The 15,070-nt window shown below is 45.1% G+C and overlaps 1 protein-coding gene across 3 annotated transcripts in view; it reads left to right on the top strand.

Annotated features, from left to right (window-relative positions):
- ADAMTS9 (ADAM metallopeptidase with thrombospondin type 1 motif 9) overlaps positions 1–15,070 on the top strand; it is an 83,692-nt gene that overhangs the window by 24,626 nt on the left and 43,996 nt on the right. For all 3 annotated transcript variants that reach the window (XM_071550315.1, XM_071550316.1, XM_071550317.1), the window contains exons 12-21: positions 705–850; positions 6,576–6,757; positions 6,860–6,996; positions 8,076–8,193; positions 8,456–8,551; positions 11,023–11,189; positions 11,298–11,427; positions 11,998–12,124; positions 13,714–13,924; positions 14,683–14,847. In XM_071550315.1, coding sequence (XP_071406416.1) covers positions 705–850; positions 6,576–6,757; positions 6,860–6,996; positions 8,076–8,193; positions 8,456–8,551; positions 11,023–11,189; positions 11,298–11,427; positions 11,998–12,124; positions 13,714–13,924; positions 14,683–14,847 — 1,479 coding nt within the window. The remainder of the gene's footprint in view (positions 1–704; positions 851–6,575; positions 6,758–6,859; positions 6,997–8,075; positions 8,194–8,455; positions 8,552–11,022; positions 11,190–11,297; positions 11,428–11,997; positions 12,125–13,713; positions 13,925–14,682; positions 14,848–15,070) is intronic.

Consider the following 15,070-nt stretch of genomic DNA (forward strand, 5'->3'; position numbering starts at 1 on the left):
GCTCACCTCTCCAGAAGTCTGTACCCCAAAGGATACAATTTATTCCATGAGAACAGGGGACTTGGCAAGATAACTTTACCCAGTTTTCTAAACAAAAGAAAGCAAGTTGTAGCTAGAAAACAAAAGTGTAGACCTGGTCTTGCAAGTCACATGTTATGACTGCGTGGAAAAAAAGAAAAAAAAACCCCAAACACAACAACTTTGGATTGAGGAATTCATTTTTCTAATTTAATTGCCTTTTGGATTTGGAAGTTTCCTTTCTCACTTTGGGTGGCTTGTGGAGAGGTTTGAGTTTTCCCTGGTGTTTCTGCTCATTGCCTGTCTACTCCCCTGACACAGCGCAGTTCCTGCAGCTCTCCAGGAAATCAGATAAGCAGCTTTTTAAAAAGCCACTGCCATGAGCTTTGCTGTGCTGCTCAGCACCAGAGAGTATTCAGTGGCTGCTGTTGTTCTCAGTCTTCATCCCATAAGTCATTCCATGTTCTCTGTACCTTGGCTTTACTTTGCCATTAAAGGGTGTAGAGAAACTAAAATGTGGGGGATGACATAAAAGATACAAAGAAGTTCAGCTTTATTTGTTTGCAAAATCATTGTGTGCAGTTGAGAAGTAAGCGAGCCTGAGTCATTGCCCAGGCTGGTCACTGTTGGTCGGCTCAGAATGCAATAGCGATGCAAACCCACTTTCCCACATCTCTCTGCCTCAGCACTGCCGGTTTGGGATGTGTGTGCCCAAAGAGCGAGAGGCACCGGTGACAGACGGAGCGTGGGGGACATGGAGCCCTTTTGGGACCTGCTCAAGGACCTGTGGCGGCGGCATAAAGACGGCGATACGAGAGTGCAACAGGCCCGAGTAAGTGCACGGAGGGGAAATGCCAGTGGGTGAAATGGGGAAAAGTAGCCAGTTTGCCCAAATGGGCACAAATCCTCTTTGTCTGTCCCCAATTCCTGTGTGCCCCAGGGACAGGTGGCTCTACCCTGAGAAAGGGTAGATTTGCCTGGCATGGATAATGCAGGATGAGAACCAAGGAGGAGCCAGCCACAGGTTTGGTTTGTAGATGAAGTGCTCTTAAAAGGGATTCATTCAAGAATGAGGGAAGCAAAAAACTAATACTTGCACGGGTTTATTGCCTCCTGTATTCCTGTGGAGGCACAGCTGGGATCCAACTTCCAGAGACGTTTTAATTCCTCCAAAGTTGTGATTCAGAAAGGAGGGAGAAAGGAAGGAGCTGTGTTTATATCCTTTTTTCACCATTTTATTCCTGCTTTGGCTGCTTCTGCAGCTGTTCCTACAGGTTTTAAACCATTTTCTACCATTTTACTCCTGCTTTGGCTGGTTTTGTAGCTTTTGGCTGCTTTTGCATCTATCCTTTATATAGTTACATGTCAGCTGGTGCAGACTAGCCAAACCTCAGTAGAAATCTGTGCCCTATTTAAAAGTGGCTCTCAAAAATGTTTGCTGTGAGCTTGGAATGCAAAATCCTGCACTCTTTGAAATGGCAGGGAATTTGGCCATGGGCTTCAAGGAGACAAATATGTAGCTGGCAAAATACTAGTAATAGCTTGAGCAACTGGTATGAAAACAGCCTGTTTACATAAATTGTTCATTGTGCTGATTTCTGTGTAACTGGGTTTTTACAGGAGAAGGGGTGGTCTGGAGACTTTCTGGACTCTCCTTTAGGACTGAGACAGAAGAGAGTGGTCTGCAGAGCTGGTTGCACTGAGGGGTCTTGAAAGTATTGAGCAGGCTGATTCCTCTTTCTCATCATTGGTGTTGGATGGCTTAATGCCAAGGAAGTTGGCATTAGGGATGTGCCAATGACAGTTTGATCACTGCTAATGGGAGAAGGGATAACTTGTACCTGTGACACCAGTGGTGAAGTGACAGGAGAGGCTGCTGAGTGCGACTGGACAAGTGTTGAAGGAGAAGGGTTGAACCTTAAGGAGTAGGACACCAGCATGGTAATTAAAACAATGCTAAGAAACACACAAGTGCCAAGAGGTTCTCCCCTGGCTGTGCTGAATCAGCACATGCCATATGGTATTCCTGTAGCCATGGAGAGACAAAGTATTTCCATGTGCAAAAATAGCTCTGCTGCCAAAACTTGGATGCTGTCAGTGGGATGTATTCCATCCTCTAGAAGGGCATCTGCTTGGACTGATAGCATTTTGTGATAGAAAAATCTCCTTCATCCTAAAAGCTAGCCAAAGGATTTTAAATTCCATCTTCTCTGATAGCTTGTGTTTTGTATCTTGGTACTTTGGGAGGTGTATTGCTTTGGTTGGGATTTGCAAAAGCACCTAAATATGCCTGGCACCAACCTGCAAGAAATCCTCTGTGCTTATTGTTGAAAGGTGTTCTTTCCAGGCTCCTTTTCGTGAGCCATGTGCTGGCACTGGCCTCTCTTCTCCATCCCCTCACATGGCCTCCAAGAGTTGTCTGTCCCAGCACAGTCCACAGAACTTCAAACTGACTGTTGTTTTGTGCCTGTAATTTGACATCAAAGTGTGAGCTCCCACCGTCTCTGTCCCCATTATCTTGGGACAGCTGAGACAATGCAAATAGGAATGAGACTCCACTGGGTACTCTCCTGCCTCAGTTGCTTTTCAAAGTATGTAAAAGGTATACAGAGTTTCTCCTCTTGTAGAAGGCAGCAAACCCGACCTGGATACCTCAATTAAGGTCTGAAAAAAATGTCAGTAAATCCTTTATATTCAAAAATAATTTTGCTTTTTAAAGCTTTTTCTGTGCACAGGGATCTGGAATGCGATCTTGCATCCAGTAAAAAATTGTGTTACATCCAGCATTGAAATTGACACCCATTCCCACCATGGTACAGAAAGTAAGGCTGCAGCTGCTGCCTCTGTTTGTAAAGTGCTCTGACACCTACATGGATGAATATCTTGCAGGGATGCAGGGAGAGCAGTAAGCCTCTGGAATGGCAGCAGACTGTGTTTTGTCATACACTGAAGGAATGTATTCACCAACCAACCAGATCCTTCCCACTGAGATTGGGCACGTGGGAATTTGAGCCTGGCTGGTAGACAAAGCCCATGGCTGTGGTGTGTCATGTTAGAGGGTCTGTGGTGCCAGCCCTGGTTTTCACAGAAAGACATAGCTGCAGAATTATGGAAAAGGGCATATTTGATAAGGTGTCAATAGCAGGAGACCTATTTTCTGGAATGACTCTCTGGACGGCAGAGTGTTATCTCTGGATGTGAGTTGGATTACGTTCACATTTTAGTCCATCACAAAAGCATCCACTTGTGCTGAAAGCTGTCTGAGCATGGCATGTAAACACATCTGTAGATAACTGTGCTTGCCACTGGCAGCACACCAACCAATTCCCAGTCCCAGGGCTTCCCAGGGTATCTCAAGGATATCTCAAACTGATCTGTGCACACTAGAGCTTCATAGATATTTCTGCAGTCATGCATGAGGACAGGTACATGGGCAGATGTGCAGATGAACACACGTGCCCTGCAGTTAATTCTCCAGGGGGCTTTCATTATGGCTGCCTGTGCTCCCAGGTATTGCTGCTGCCCATGGGGCTGAGCAGGTGCAAAGCAGCCCCAAAATAGCACTTCTTGGCAGAGTGTCTGTACATGGTGGTCCTGGACCACTGGGAATTTGGTGTTGCCACAAAGTCTGCAAGTGAAAATATTCAAGGTTAGTGATTGCAGGTGATGCACTAAGCATCACATATTTAAGATCTGTTAGGGTGGGAGTGGGAATGAGACCCCACTATTCCCTGAGCCTGAGAGTTTCTGGACTTCTGTGAGGAGTGCAGCAGCATTGGGATTTGTGTAGGAACTTGTAAGTGGAATGATGCTGGATTGAAAGCGGGTCCATGCCAGCTGTTAGTTTACCAAAGAGATGATTCAGAGAGAAGGGAAGATGAAGCAAAACAAGAAGGTTTCTATGCATATACTGCTTTCACTTCCATCTTTGTGATACCTTGTTGATTATCCATAAAAATATTACATAGAGTGAAATATGTTGTATTTCTTCATGATGCTGAAAATCAATGTTACATGAGGCTGACTCATTTTTCAGGGTCAGCTCTTCCTGTTTCCTCAGACTCTGTGAAAAGCAGTGTTGGTTTAAAAACACCCTAAAACTGTCAGGGTGCTTTGAAGCCGTTTTGAAATGTCAGAAGTGTGAGAGGGCTTCAGCCCCCAGCACTGTCTGCGAGGAGATTTAATGCCACAGTTAGAAAACTGACAGTTTACAACACAATGGCGAGTTTTAGCATCCTTCAGCTTATGGTGTGTCAACGTTATGTCAGTCTTAGGGGTCACATCTAGAGAAGAGGCTACTGAACAGTAGCTTGGGATCTTTGGACTTAGACATACCCTGTAAAAAACAAAAGGCTCCTACAAGTTTTTCTTAACTAAATGAATATTTTAAAGTTTCATTTTAATTAAATCTCTTTATACTGGAAGCAATCTGGTTACCATAAAAATATTCTAACTGCAATTTTTTTAAAGAAATGCTCTCTTAGAGGTTTGTATAATTTAGAGCCTCTGTCAAACTGCAACAGTCCTGCTGTGGTTTAAATGCTTTCAGATTGAAAATAGTGAATCCTCTTAACTCCCCTGTGGATGACACAGACTTACCAAGGTCTAGAGTGTGTTGCTGTCACAGCTATGAAGTTTCCCTGTATGCCGTGTAGTGAGATTGTCAAGATGTCCCTTTGCAGCTGGAGGTAGCTAATGTGCCTGCATGGGAATAGGATGGGCTCTGGGAATAGTCCACAGGAGAGCCTCCAGTGGTGGCAAAATCCCAGCAATTACTGTTGTGCCTGCAAGGCGGGAGGAGTTTGTGGTGTATCCACAGTGGCTGCTGCACTGGGTTAGCTCTGAAATGGTCCCATGTGTAATCAAATTATTTCAAGTTGTTTGCCACAAGATGGACAATAGGCTAAATCAGTAGAAACCAGGCTTAGACTTGCTCCACCAGGAAGGGTGTAAAATCAGGCTATAATTACGAATCTGCACTGGGTGATGTGTCGTTGCTTGGACATTTTATCACTGGTACTTGCTTTAATTGCAAACACCAGAAACCTTTGCAAGTGACACTCATTTCATTTCCAGATGGCATGTGAGAGCTGCCCTCAGAGCAGGTAGAGCTGATGTTATCAGATATTGCTCCAGGCTGTGCCTGAAGGCAAATCATACCCCTTGGCATTTAGGATAGGACTGGAGGGGTCTGCACCACAGCAGTGTGGATCTCAGCATGGAGGGGATGCTGGCAGGAAAAATCCCATGTGTGTAGCTGGTAGTTCTCAGCATCTCATCTGCACCTGCTCGAGAAGGCAACTCCTTCTGCAAAACATGTGAGCATCCCTAGTGTGGTGCTGATGGAGTGATGGGAAGTATGCCTGCCTTTCAGGCAGTCTTTCAGCAAGGGCAAGCTGTTCTGTGCCTCTGTCTTCCCATTTGTTTCACAGGAACTCTGCTACTTAAGTCGCAAAGAGTCTTCTAGGATAGAAGTGAAGAATTGTTATTTGTGAGAGAAAAGGCACTGCTGGGCTTTCTGGGTGGTGGATGTGTAGAGATGCTAAAAACTTCTGTTCAGCTGTAGGAACTTGTTTTTTCACTGTGTGTAGAGACCCTCATGCATGTGCAAGGGCGTGCTATCCCTTTTGTTAGAGGTGCTGGCTGCATGCACTGTGGACAGATGACAGTGAGCATCTCTCTGTTAAGGCAGGGGTAGTTCCCATTTATCACTCATTCGTTTGCATCTTGCAACTCAATCCTTCACCACTGCTGACAGCAGCTGGAACAGGAGACGCCTTTCCAGTCCCCAAAGTGATCTGTTTTCTGGCAAAGGCTACATATGAGGACAAAAATAGTTTTATGACTACAGCCCTGAATCTGGGAGTCAGGAAATTCAAAATGACAGTTTCTCCTAGGCTTATGCACTGGCTTTTATGTGGCTTGGATGGTATCTCTCTCTCCCCCGTTTATACCACTGTCATCCTGCTGTAAAATTGAGGGTAAAGTATTTATTGGCAGTCCTTGATGCTTTCTGGAATACATGGAAATAAGTTGTTTCAAAGTGTCCAACATTACCATTTCTAACATTTGGAGCTAGAAATCCAGAAGGACTAAGTGCTGTCTGGACTTTCAGCCTCTGCAGGGAAGGAAGCCCTTTCTTCTTTCTGTTGTGGTGTTTATGTTATTTGCACCCCACCAGATCACATGCAATCTCTCAGCCACCAAATCCATAGGACTGAAGTGGTGGTGGAGGGATGGTCCTGAATGGAATCCCTTAGTGTGACAATAAATCCTCAGTTGGGGAGGAAGATGTTGCTCTTCATCTCTGGCTTCTCTCACAACTTTGTCATTCAGCAGAAAGCAATTATGCCCTTTTTCATCCCCCTTTAGCATCACATGTATGGCCTTTTTTTGTTAGACACCTGCATAGCCTTTCTTACTTGCCGGTCTAGGATATTAATTAAAGATATGCACTAAGACAGAGCCCTCAAAATGGTGTTGCAACTCCTGACTGTGTTAAACAAGTGGCAGAACTGAAATTTCATCTCATTTCCAGCCTGTTCTTGTTTCTGCAGGCCCAAAAATGGTGGGAAATACTGTGTGGGTCGTCGCATGAAGTTTAAATCCTGCAACACCGAACCCTGCTCAAAGCTGAAGAAGGATTTCCGGGATGAGCAGTGTGCTGACTTCGATGGGAAACACTTTAACATCAATGGGCTGCCCACAAACGTGCGCTGGGTTCCCAAATACAGCGGCAGTAAGTGGCCAGGGGGGATGCAGATCCTGCCTCCTGCATCACCGCCTCACAGTGATGGCATTTGAATGGCATACTTCTGATTTTCCTCCCTCCCATCCCCAGTCTTGATGAAGGATCGGTGCAAGCTGTTCTGCCGAGTGGCGGGAAACACGGCGTATTACCAGCTGCGGGACCGCGTCATCGACGGGACGCCCTGCGGCCCCGACACGAACGACATCTGCGTGCAGGGCCTCTGCCGGGTAAGCATCTTCCACCCCCTTCAGCAAAGGGGCATTGCAGTTCTGCACGGCAGGATGGCACCTCTGCACTGTGCTCCAGACAGTTGTTGGTGTGTCCTCTTCACTCAGGGGCTGCCAGCAGTATCTTCAGGCTCTGCAAGCCCCAACTGGTCTGGAACTTGCGTCAACTGCCAGATTTGCAGAAAAGCCACACATGGAATCATAGGATTTAGGTTGGAAAAGACCTCTAAGATCATCAAGTCCAACAATTAATGCCGCACTGCCAAGTTCACCACTAAACCATGTCTACTGAGTGCCACATCCACGCATCTTTTAAATACCTCCAGGGATGGTGACTCCACCACTGCACCAGGGCAGCCTGTTCTAATGTTTGGCAACTCTTTTGGTGAAGAATTATTTCCTAATATCCAATCTAAACTTCCCCTGGTGCAACATGAGGCCATTTCCTCTTGTCCTGTCACTTGATACCTGGAAGAGGAGACCAACCCCCACCTGGCTACAACTTCTTTTCAGGGAGTTGTAGAGAGCCATAAGGTCTCCCCTGTGCCTTCTTTTTCTGCAGGCTGAGCTCCCCCATCTCCCTCAGCTGCTTTTCATCAGACTCATATTCTAGACCATTCACCAGCTCTTCTTGGGATACACCCAAGGGGAGGTTGTTTACGCATCTGCCCTAAGTTACTGAGGGCTGTGGATGTCTGAGCCTAAATCCAAATGATGCTTCCTTCTGTGCTCTGCCACAGTTCTTCCTGATCAGACCCCAGGGCCCTTTACATTTCCCTTCACAATTATTTTTCACAATTTTCTCTATGGGAACAATTGATGCAAGAGTTTTTCTCTAGTCAAGGCATTGCCTGGTGCAAACAGCAGTTCTGATCTGTGCTTTGTAAAAAAGGCTTTTGTTGGAAAACCTAGTGGGATGGCCACACTGTAAATTAGTGGAAAAATGTGGGGAAGCAAAACAATTTGTCTCATGGCAGCCTTTTGCATACACAGCTTTTGTGTGCCTTAATTAGGAGGTTTGTAAACGCTGTTGTAGTCTGTATTTGCTCAATCTAGTTTTTTCAATTTTTCTCTTAAAGCAAGCTGGATGCGATCATGTGCTGAATTCAAAAGCAAGAAGAGATAAATGTGGTGTTTGTGGTGGGGATAATTCTTCATGCAAAACTGTTGCGGGCACATTTAACACGGTGCATTATGGTAAGAATCTGTTGCTAAAAACTTTACAGTGAAAAATGTGGGTCTATAAAAGCCATTACCACACTTAATCTACAAAAACATTGATATAAAATGCAAAATCCTTCTAGCTGTAGTATATTCCATTTTATAACTATTTATGCTATCCCTAAATGAAAAGTATTGGTTTGTATAATGTGAGGTAATTTTGCTCATTTCCCTTCCCTCTTGAAAGCAAATGAAATGTCTGTGTAATAGCCTTGACTTTCTGTTAAATCTTTCCTAGGCTATAATGTTGTGGTTCGTATCCCAGCTGGTGCAACTAATATTGATGTGCGTCAGCACAGTTACTCAGGGAAACCAGAGGATGACAACTACCTGGGTGAGTTGTAGTCCTTATTTCAGTCCAGAAATCTGCCTTGTTGTCTGGTTGTGTTGATATATCTACTCTTTGTTAGGGAGGATGAAGAATTCATTTAAGCAAAATGTTTTCTTGGCAAGAATTTATCTATGTCTGCCAAACATTCAGCCTTATCTTCTTCCTTTTTTTTTTGTGCATGCCATCCTAAATGCAAAGTTTGGGTGGTTCACAGATAATAAGAAATATTCCCTTAGGGTGTGTCGAGGGCTGGCAAGGACTGTTGAGCCTGGACTGTGGGTGGGACCTGAGTCACAAAAAATTATTTTGTAATCTTCTGAGAATAATAATTCTGATTTCACTTAGACTGAGCCTTTCCTGTCCCTGCCTGACAGTGATACATAACCATAGAGAAATACCCTGCATGAAAGATACTGGTTTGATTTAAACCTAATAATAACATGGCCTTTAGTTGTTGGACTTTCACAGCCACTGTTTTCTCTAACCCATGGTGTGTCTCTCGAGGCAGATGAACATGCTCATGGTGCTCTGTTAGACTACTCTTCTTGCACATACACTTCTAGCATGGCCTTGAGTCTCCTTTTCACCATGCTGATCAGTAACTCACCCCATAGTTCTGGTTGGGTTTAATAGCAGAGATAACACAAATGCACATTATGACTGATGTTACACCTGCCAGTTGAAGCCTAGTTTTGCCATTAAGTCCTGTTTGGGGTCCCTTAGAGTCTCTGGTCTCCTCTTTTGCATGCCCTGTGCCTGGCACCACCAACTGTGCTCCAGAAGTACAGGGTCCTGTATTTACATCTCTGAACAGGGCACTTCATCTTGTTTTATCTTGCAAAATTTCTGTAACTGGGTATGTTAAACACAGGACTATGCTGGTGGTCACTAACCCATCAAAGGACTCACTTGAGAAGGAAGTAGAGGAGACTATCATGCACCAAAGAGAAACAGCGCTGACAACTTTGGCTGTTGCTCTGAAATACCATCCATGAGGTTGGACCCTTTATTGAGCCAAAAGGCTGAACGGTGTTCCCTGTCCCCATTCCCAGGTTGGGACCGTGCAGGGCTCTCTGTGCATGTATAGCTGCATCACTTCGTTTTTGCACATTCACAGCAGTGAAATGAGATGGTGCAGCATGAATGCACATCACTACCCAAAAAACCCCATACTGTGATGTGATAGTTTTTCCTCTTTGGAAGGGAGCTAAGTTTTATTATCCCTCTCTCCTGGAAAAAACAATCCTCCCCATGTTGTGCCTATTCAAACTGGTTCACTCCAGAAGGAGCCCCAAACTTCTCAGCTCTTCTTGGAGGGCCTTTAATCTTCTTGGGAAGCAATGAAGTCAAATCTTCTTTAATGTTGCTTTAATATTGCTGGGAAAGCATCTCTTTGCATTAGGCCTGACTAGAAACAAATGAGAAGTGTGCATGTATCCACTTATTTTGCAGCTCACTGAGTGTGAAATCTTGAGCCCTTAGTACTGTGAACCTTGTAGTTGCTTAACAATTTAGGAGGAATTTGATGTTGTCATCAAGTCCAAGATGTGTACCTACAGTTGTAGGAGATACACTAAACAGGAGGGAATCCTTTAGTGAGTTTTACTACTGCCTAATAACATTAAAGCCTCCGAAGTGTGGGATTTGGTTGAGTGTAGCCTCTGCTTTGTGAAGTTTTTCTTCATCTATGTCTGTTTGCTATCAAGTAGTGTTTTGCTTCATTATCTCCCTTATTTGATGGAAAAATCTTGCCTTTGGTGTTTTGGTGTTAAGTTTAGATTTTTCAGTACAGGGGCTTTGTAGTAAGGTAGCTGTGATGGGTGAAATGGTGGGGAAACTAACTTAGGAAATTAGCTACATAATCGTATTAGTGTGAAGTTGTGCAGCAGACTGCTGTTTTCAGGAAACTGTTCCTTTTATAAAGCATTTAGGCTTTAAGCCTTCAGTGCTTTCGCATACCTTAAGATTTGGAATAATAAAAAGTAAGGGGAGAGGAGGGAGATGAAGAGAGGGGGGGAGATACTGACCAAACTCCCTGAAATTATCTACTAGAAAATTATGTTTAAGTAATTAGGGTACAAACTTTTACCCTAAGAACACACCTGAAAACAACAGGGAAGCCACCCTCTATCCACATGGCTAATGAAAAGGTTTGGGCAGGATTATTTTTGTGGTATGTGTACTCCATACTGCAGCATTTTGGCTATCTCTTGCCCTGGGTTATGGGTGAACTGTTCAGCAACAACTTCAGACACTCAGCCTTTATTTTAATGAGGCTTTCCAATGGAAAAAGGAGAAGGAACAATGTTTGCAAGAGCTCTGCTGCTCTCTTTACATCCTTTCTACTTAAGAGTGCCAGGGAGCTTTTCCTCCCACCCCCAATGGAAAGGAGCACTGAGAGCGCATGACCCACATTACTACGTACGTATGAGTTAATTCTGCTTCTTTAGTTCTTGTTTTTTGCACCTATGCAGCCTTATCTAACAGTCAAGGAGACTTTATATTAAATGGAGACTTTGTCGTCAGTATGTTTAAAAGGGAAATCAAAGTTGGGAATGCTGTGATCGAATACAGTGGATCGGATAATACTGTTGAAAGGATTAATTCTACAGATCGGATTGAACAAGAAATAACACTTCAGGTGAAGTATATGTTGTGTGTATGGAAAAGTCTGCCCAGCATTATTGGACTGAAAATAGTGGGCAGTGATTTCTGTTGGTTTACTCTGCTTCATTTTTCTTCCTCTCAGGTTTTATCAGTGGGCAATTTGTACAATCCTGACGTTCGTTACACATTTAATATTCCCATTGAGGACAAACCTCAGCAGTTTTACTGGAATGAGCATGGCCCATGGCAGTCCTGCAGTAAGCTCTGCCAAGGTGGGTGTTTGAAAATGCTGAGTTTTGTCCTGGATTCGTTTGGGGTCTGGGCAGTGCTGTCAGATCCTCTCTGTTTGATTTATTTGAGATTCCCACATTATAGGCATGATCACGTCACTGGGTTTCAGTAGTAGGTAACATCTTACAAGGTGCTTATGGGTTTCAGAGCAGGGCACTTTACAGCCCCTCTGAGCAAGGTGAGCCTCACAACCTGGTTTGCAGGTGGGGAAGCTGAAGCACAGAAAAGGTTACATGATATTTGCTAAGGCTGGAAAAGTCATCAGTGTCTGGTTTGGGGTCTGATACCCAATCATTGCCACATGCCAGTGCCCACCCTGCTAAACACTCAGAGCCCATCCTTGCAGGGATGCTGCAGGTCTCTGCCCTGTGTCCCTCCTGTCTGCAATAAACACCTTCTGCTCTGCTTAGTCTTAACCCCCTTCCTGTTTCTGAAAGAGTCAGAAAAACACAATTAAACATCTCCTAAATGCTACTATAAAGGTGTAAGAGAAATGACTGAATTGATCACTTTCCTGCATGACTAACAATGTGATGGTTTTCTCTGTGCAGGAGAACGAAAAAGGAAACCTGTGTGTAAGAGAGAGTCAGACCAGCTCACAGTGTCGGACCAGCGATGCGATCGAATTCCACAGCCTGACCCCTCCACTGAGCCTTGTAACACAGAGTGTGAATTAAGGTGCACTCTGCTCACCTCTATATATACATTACATTGTGTATTTATTGTTTACTCTTTCCTTTCACCTCACACCATAATTCCTTTTCTCACCAGCCTGTGTTAGATTTTGAAAAAGAAAAGGGATTAGTAGTTGCCTCTTTGTCAGCCAAGAGGAATTGTCATCCACTAGTGGTGTTTTGAGAGGCACATTTGTACATTCTCACATTTTTCTTGTTGGATTAAATTAGGACTAACTATAACAAAAAATTTCCTCATGTTGAAAATCTCCCTGTGCAATACAGTGCCTGAAATCCGCATCTCCCTGGATCAGAAATGTTCAGCACCATCCTACAAACAGCCTGCAAAGAGGGAAAAACATATACTTAAAGCAAAGAAGTATCTAAGAGTTGGATTTATCATCGTTTATTTAAAGCAAAGAATAGGCTTTAGTGTTGAACGAGTTTGTGGCTGTCCCCAGACAATTCCCGGCATGCTGGAATTGATGGAGCACAGCCTAAATCATCACAACCCATTTGCCTTTAAAAAGCAATCTGTTTTCCTTTCTGGGGCTTAAATATGGTGGCATTAAGCGGCTGCTGGTGAAGCAATTCAGATGGCCGAGTTTCCCGAGGGGTTTCTCTGGCTCTGTTAAACTGGGGCTGTGCAGGGTCGGGTTGTCGCGGTAACAGCTGTTGCCATTGCAACAGGTTGGAAACTTGAGAAGGGCAAAAGGAGTTTGAAAAGCAGGCAGGGATGTGAGGCTCCCACCAGTCAGGAGCTATTGACTCCAAATCCCCTTGATCTTATTCTTCTCTGGGCTGTGCCAAAGTTTGCTGTCTTGGCTTGGGAGCAGGGCACTGCACTCCCTGCACAGGCAACAGCCTGAGGGTCCCCAGGACCCCCAGGGGACACCCCTGCCAGGTATGAGGGGCAATAGGCTCCTGTTGGCTTCTGGGTCTCCAACACCTCCTTAGATCCATGTCCACCATCTCTTGCCAGAATTGGGCTAATGTGAAGCACAGGAATATCCCCAGGTGTGTCCTTGAGGGCCACCAGCACAAGTCCTTGTCCGTCCCAGGAAGGAGGCAGCAGAATGGAAATCTGTCTGTCGAGAGGGAACACCTCTAATCCTTGCTGACACCACTGGGGCTCAAGGGTCTTGTATCAAGTAATTTGTGTGTCCTTTAGAGAGCTGAGACTGTTTTGTGAGTGTCCTTCCATGTGGAATGCCTTTCTCAAGCCTGTGCGGGTCCTTAACTGGTGCCATATTTTCCAATTTTTAGTTTTGGGAGGCTGAGGTGGCACTCCTGCAGGGGAACATGGAGTGGAAAGCCTTCAAACCACTGCTCCATGTATAGCTACAGTCTCCCCTCACTACTTTGGCTGGGTCACAGTGTGATTTTGCAATCTGCAAGAGGGGCCTGGGACAGGAGCAATGCCAGGATTAATTGCCTCTGATTTTTGGAATTCATAAAGCATTGGGAAGTGTTAGAAAGAGCTAAAACTTCCAGTTCATAAGCATATATTCCTTATTTATGTCAAACACCCTCAAGCATGTTACCTGCAGAGTCCTGGAACCCCACAGCTGATGTTTGCTGTCCTTGGCACAGGTGGCACATTGCGAGGAAGAGCGAGTGCACGGCACAGTGTGGGCTGGGCTACCGCATCCTGGAGATCTACTGCTCCAAGTATAGCAGGCTGGAGGGCAAGATAGAGAAGGTTGACGATCGCTTCTGCAGCAGCCAGGCCAAGCCCAGCACGAGGGAGAAGTGCACTGGAGACTGTAATGTAGGAGGGTGGCGGTACTCGGCCTGGACTGAGGTGAGGGATGCTCAGTGGCACAGCCAACACTGTCTCCTCCTTGCACAGGAGTCTGTTGGGCTGTTTAGGTTGCAAACAGCATATATATAAAAGCTGACCACAAAAGTTGGCCATGATTCTTCTTCCATTGCTTTTTCTCGAGGACACTGTAGTATAAATCAGCCAAGTACTCCTTATTTTCCCCTGCAATTAATTTATGCTTTTAAGCATCCCAATGTCTGTCTTCATTGCCCTAAGCCCTGCTAGCTGTCTTCTCCCATCAAAGCCATCACCCCTGTCTGGAGCTGGGGAAGTCATGTTACCATCAGCAGAGGACTTTTGAAATTTATTTCCTTTACACATTTTAGTTTTTGCATGAAAAGAAAATTTCTGAATGCAGGCCTGGCACTGGGAGATTAACAAGCCCAGGGCTTTCCAGGGAGGGCATGGCAGGCAGCTGGCTGGTCAGAGAGAGTTAATCTCTCCTAAAATGAGAATGAGCAGCAGCCATTTAGGAGAACTGAAAGGCAACACTTGTAAAAGTAATAATGGTGTTATAACCTGAAATGAATTTGTGAAATGCATTGCTGCGACATTTTATTAAGCTTTAGCAAGATTGGCTTTTTAAAGGAATACATAAAGTAACAGCCTGTTACTTAAGGTACAAATTATTCTTCTGGAGGTTTTCAGCAGTCATTCCACAGTCCTGACTGCAAAGAGGGAGAAAGCAATAGCAGTGGAGGTGCAGAAAATACTTGCTCATTTTGTGTCCTTCACAGTGCTCCAAGAGCTGCGGTGGGGGCACGCGGCGGCGTCGAGCCATGTGCGTGAACACCTACAATGACGTCCTGGATGACAGCAAGTGCAGTCAGCAGGAGAAGCTGACAGTGCAGCGGTGCAGCGACTTCTCGTGCCCTCAGTGGAAAACTGGCGACTGGTCTGAGGTAAGTGCTGGTCACCAGTGTGGTCTCACCTTGCTGGTCCTCCACCCTGAGGGGCTGGTGCCTGCAAAGGGGTATCTCTGTACCTGCTCATCCCCAGTGCCTCTTGCAGAAGGTCTGTCCAAGCTTGTACACAGACAGGCAGCAAAGTCACTGGCCTTGTCACCAATGGTCAAGTGTCCACTTCCCTCCCTGCAAAGCCACGGTGGGGGTTAATTCCTCTCCA

This window comes from Pithys albifrons, chromosome 3 (genome assembly GCF_047495875.1).
Source record: "Pithys albifrons albifrons isolate INPA30051 chromosome 3, PitAlb_v1, whole genome shotgun sequence".
Classification (NCBI taxonomy): Eukaryota; Metazoa; Chordata; class Aves; order Passeriformes; family Thamnophilidae; genus Pithys; species Pithys albifrons.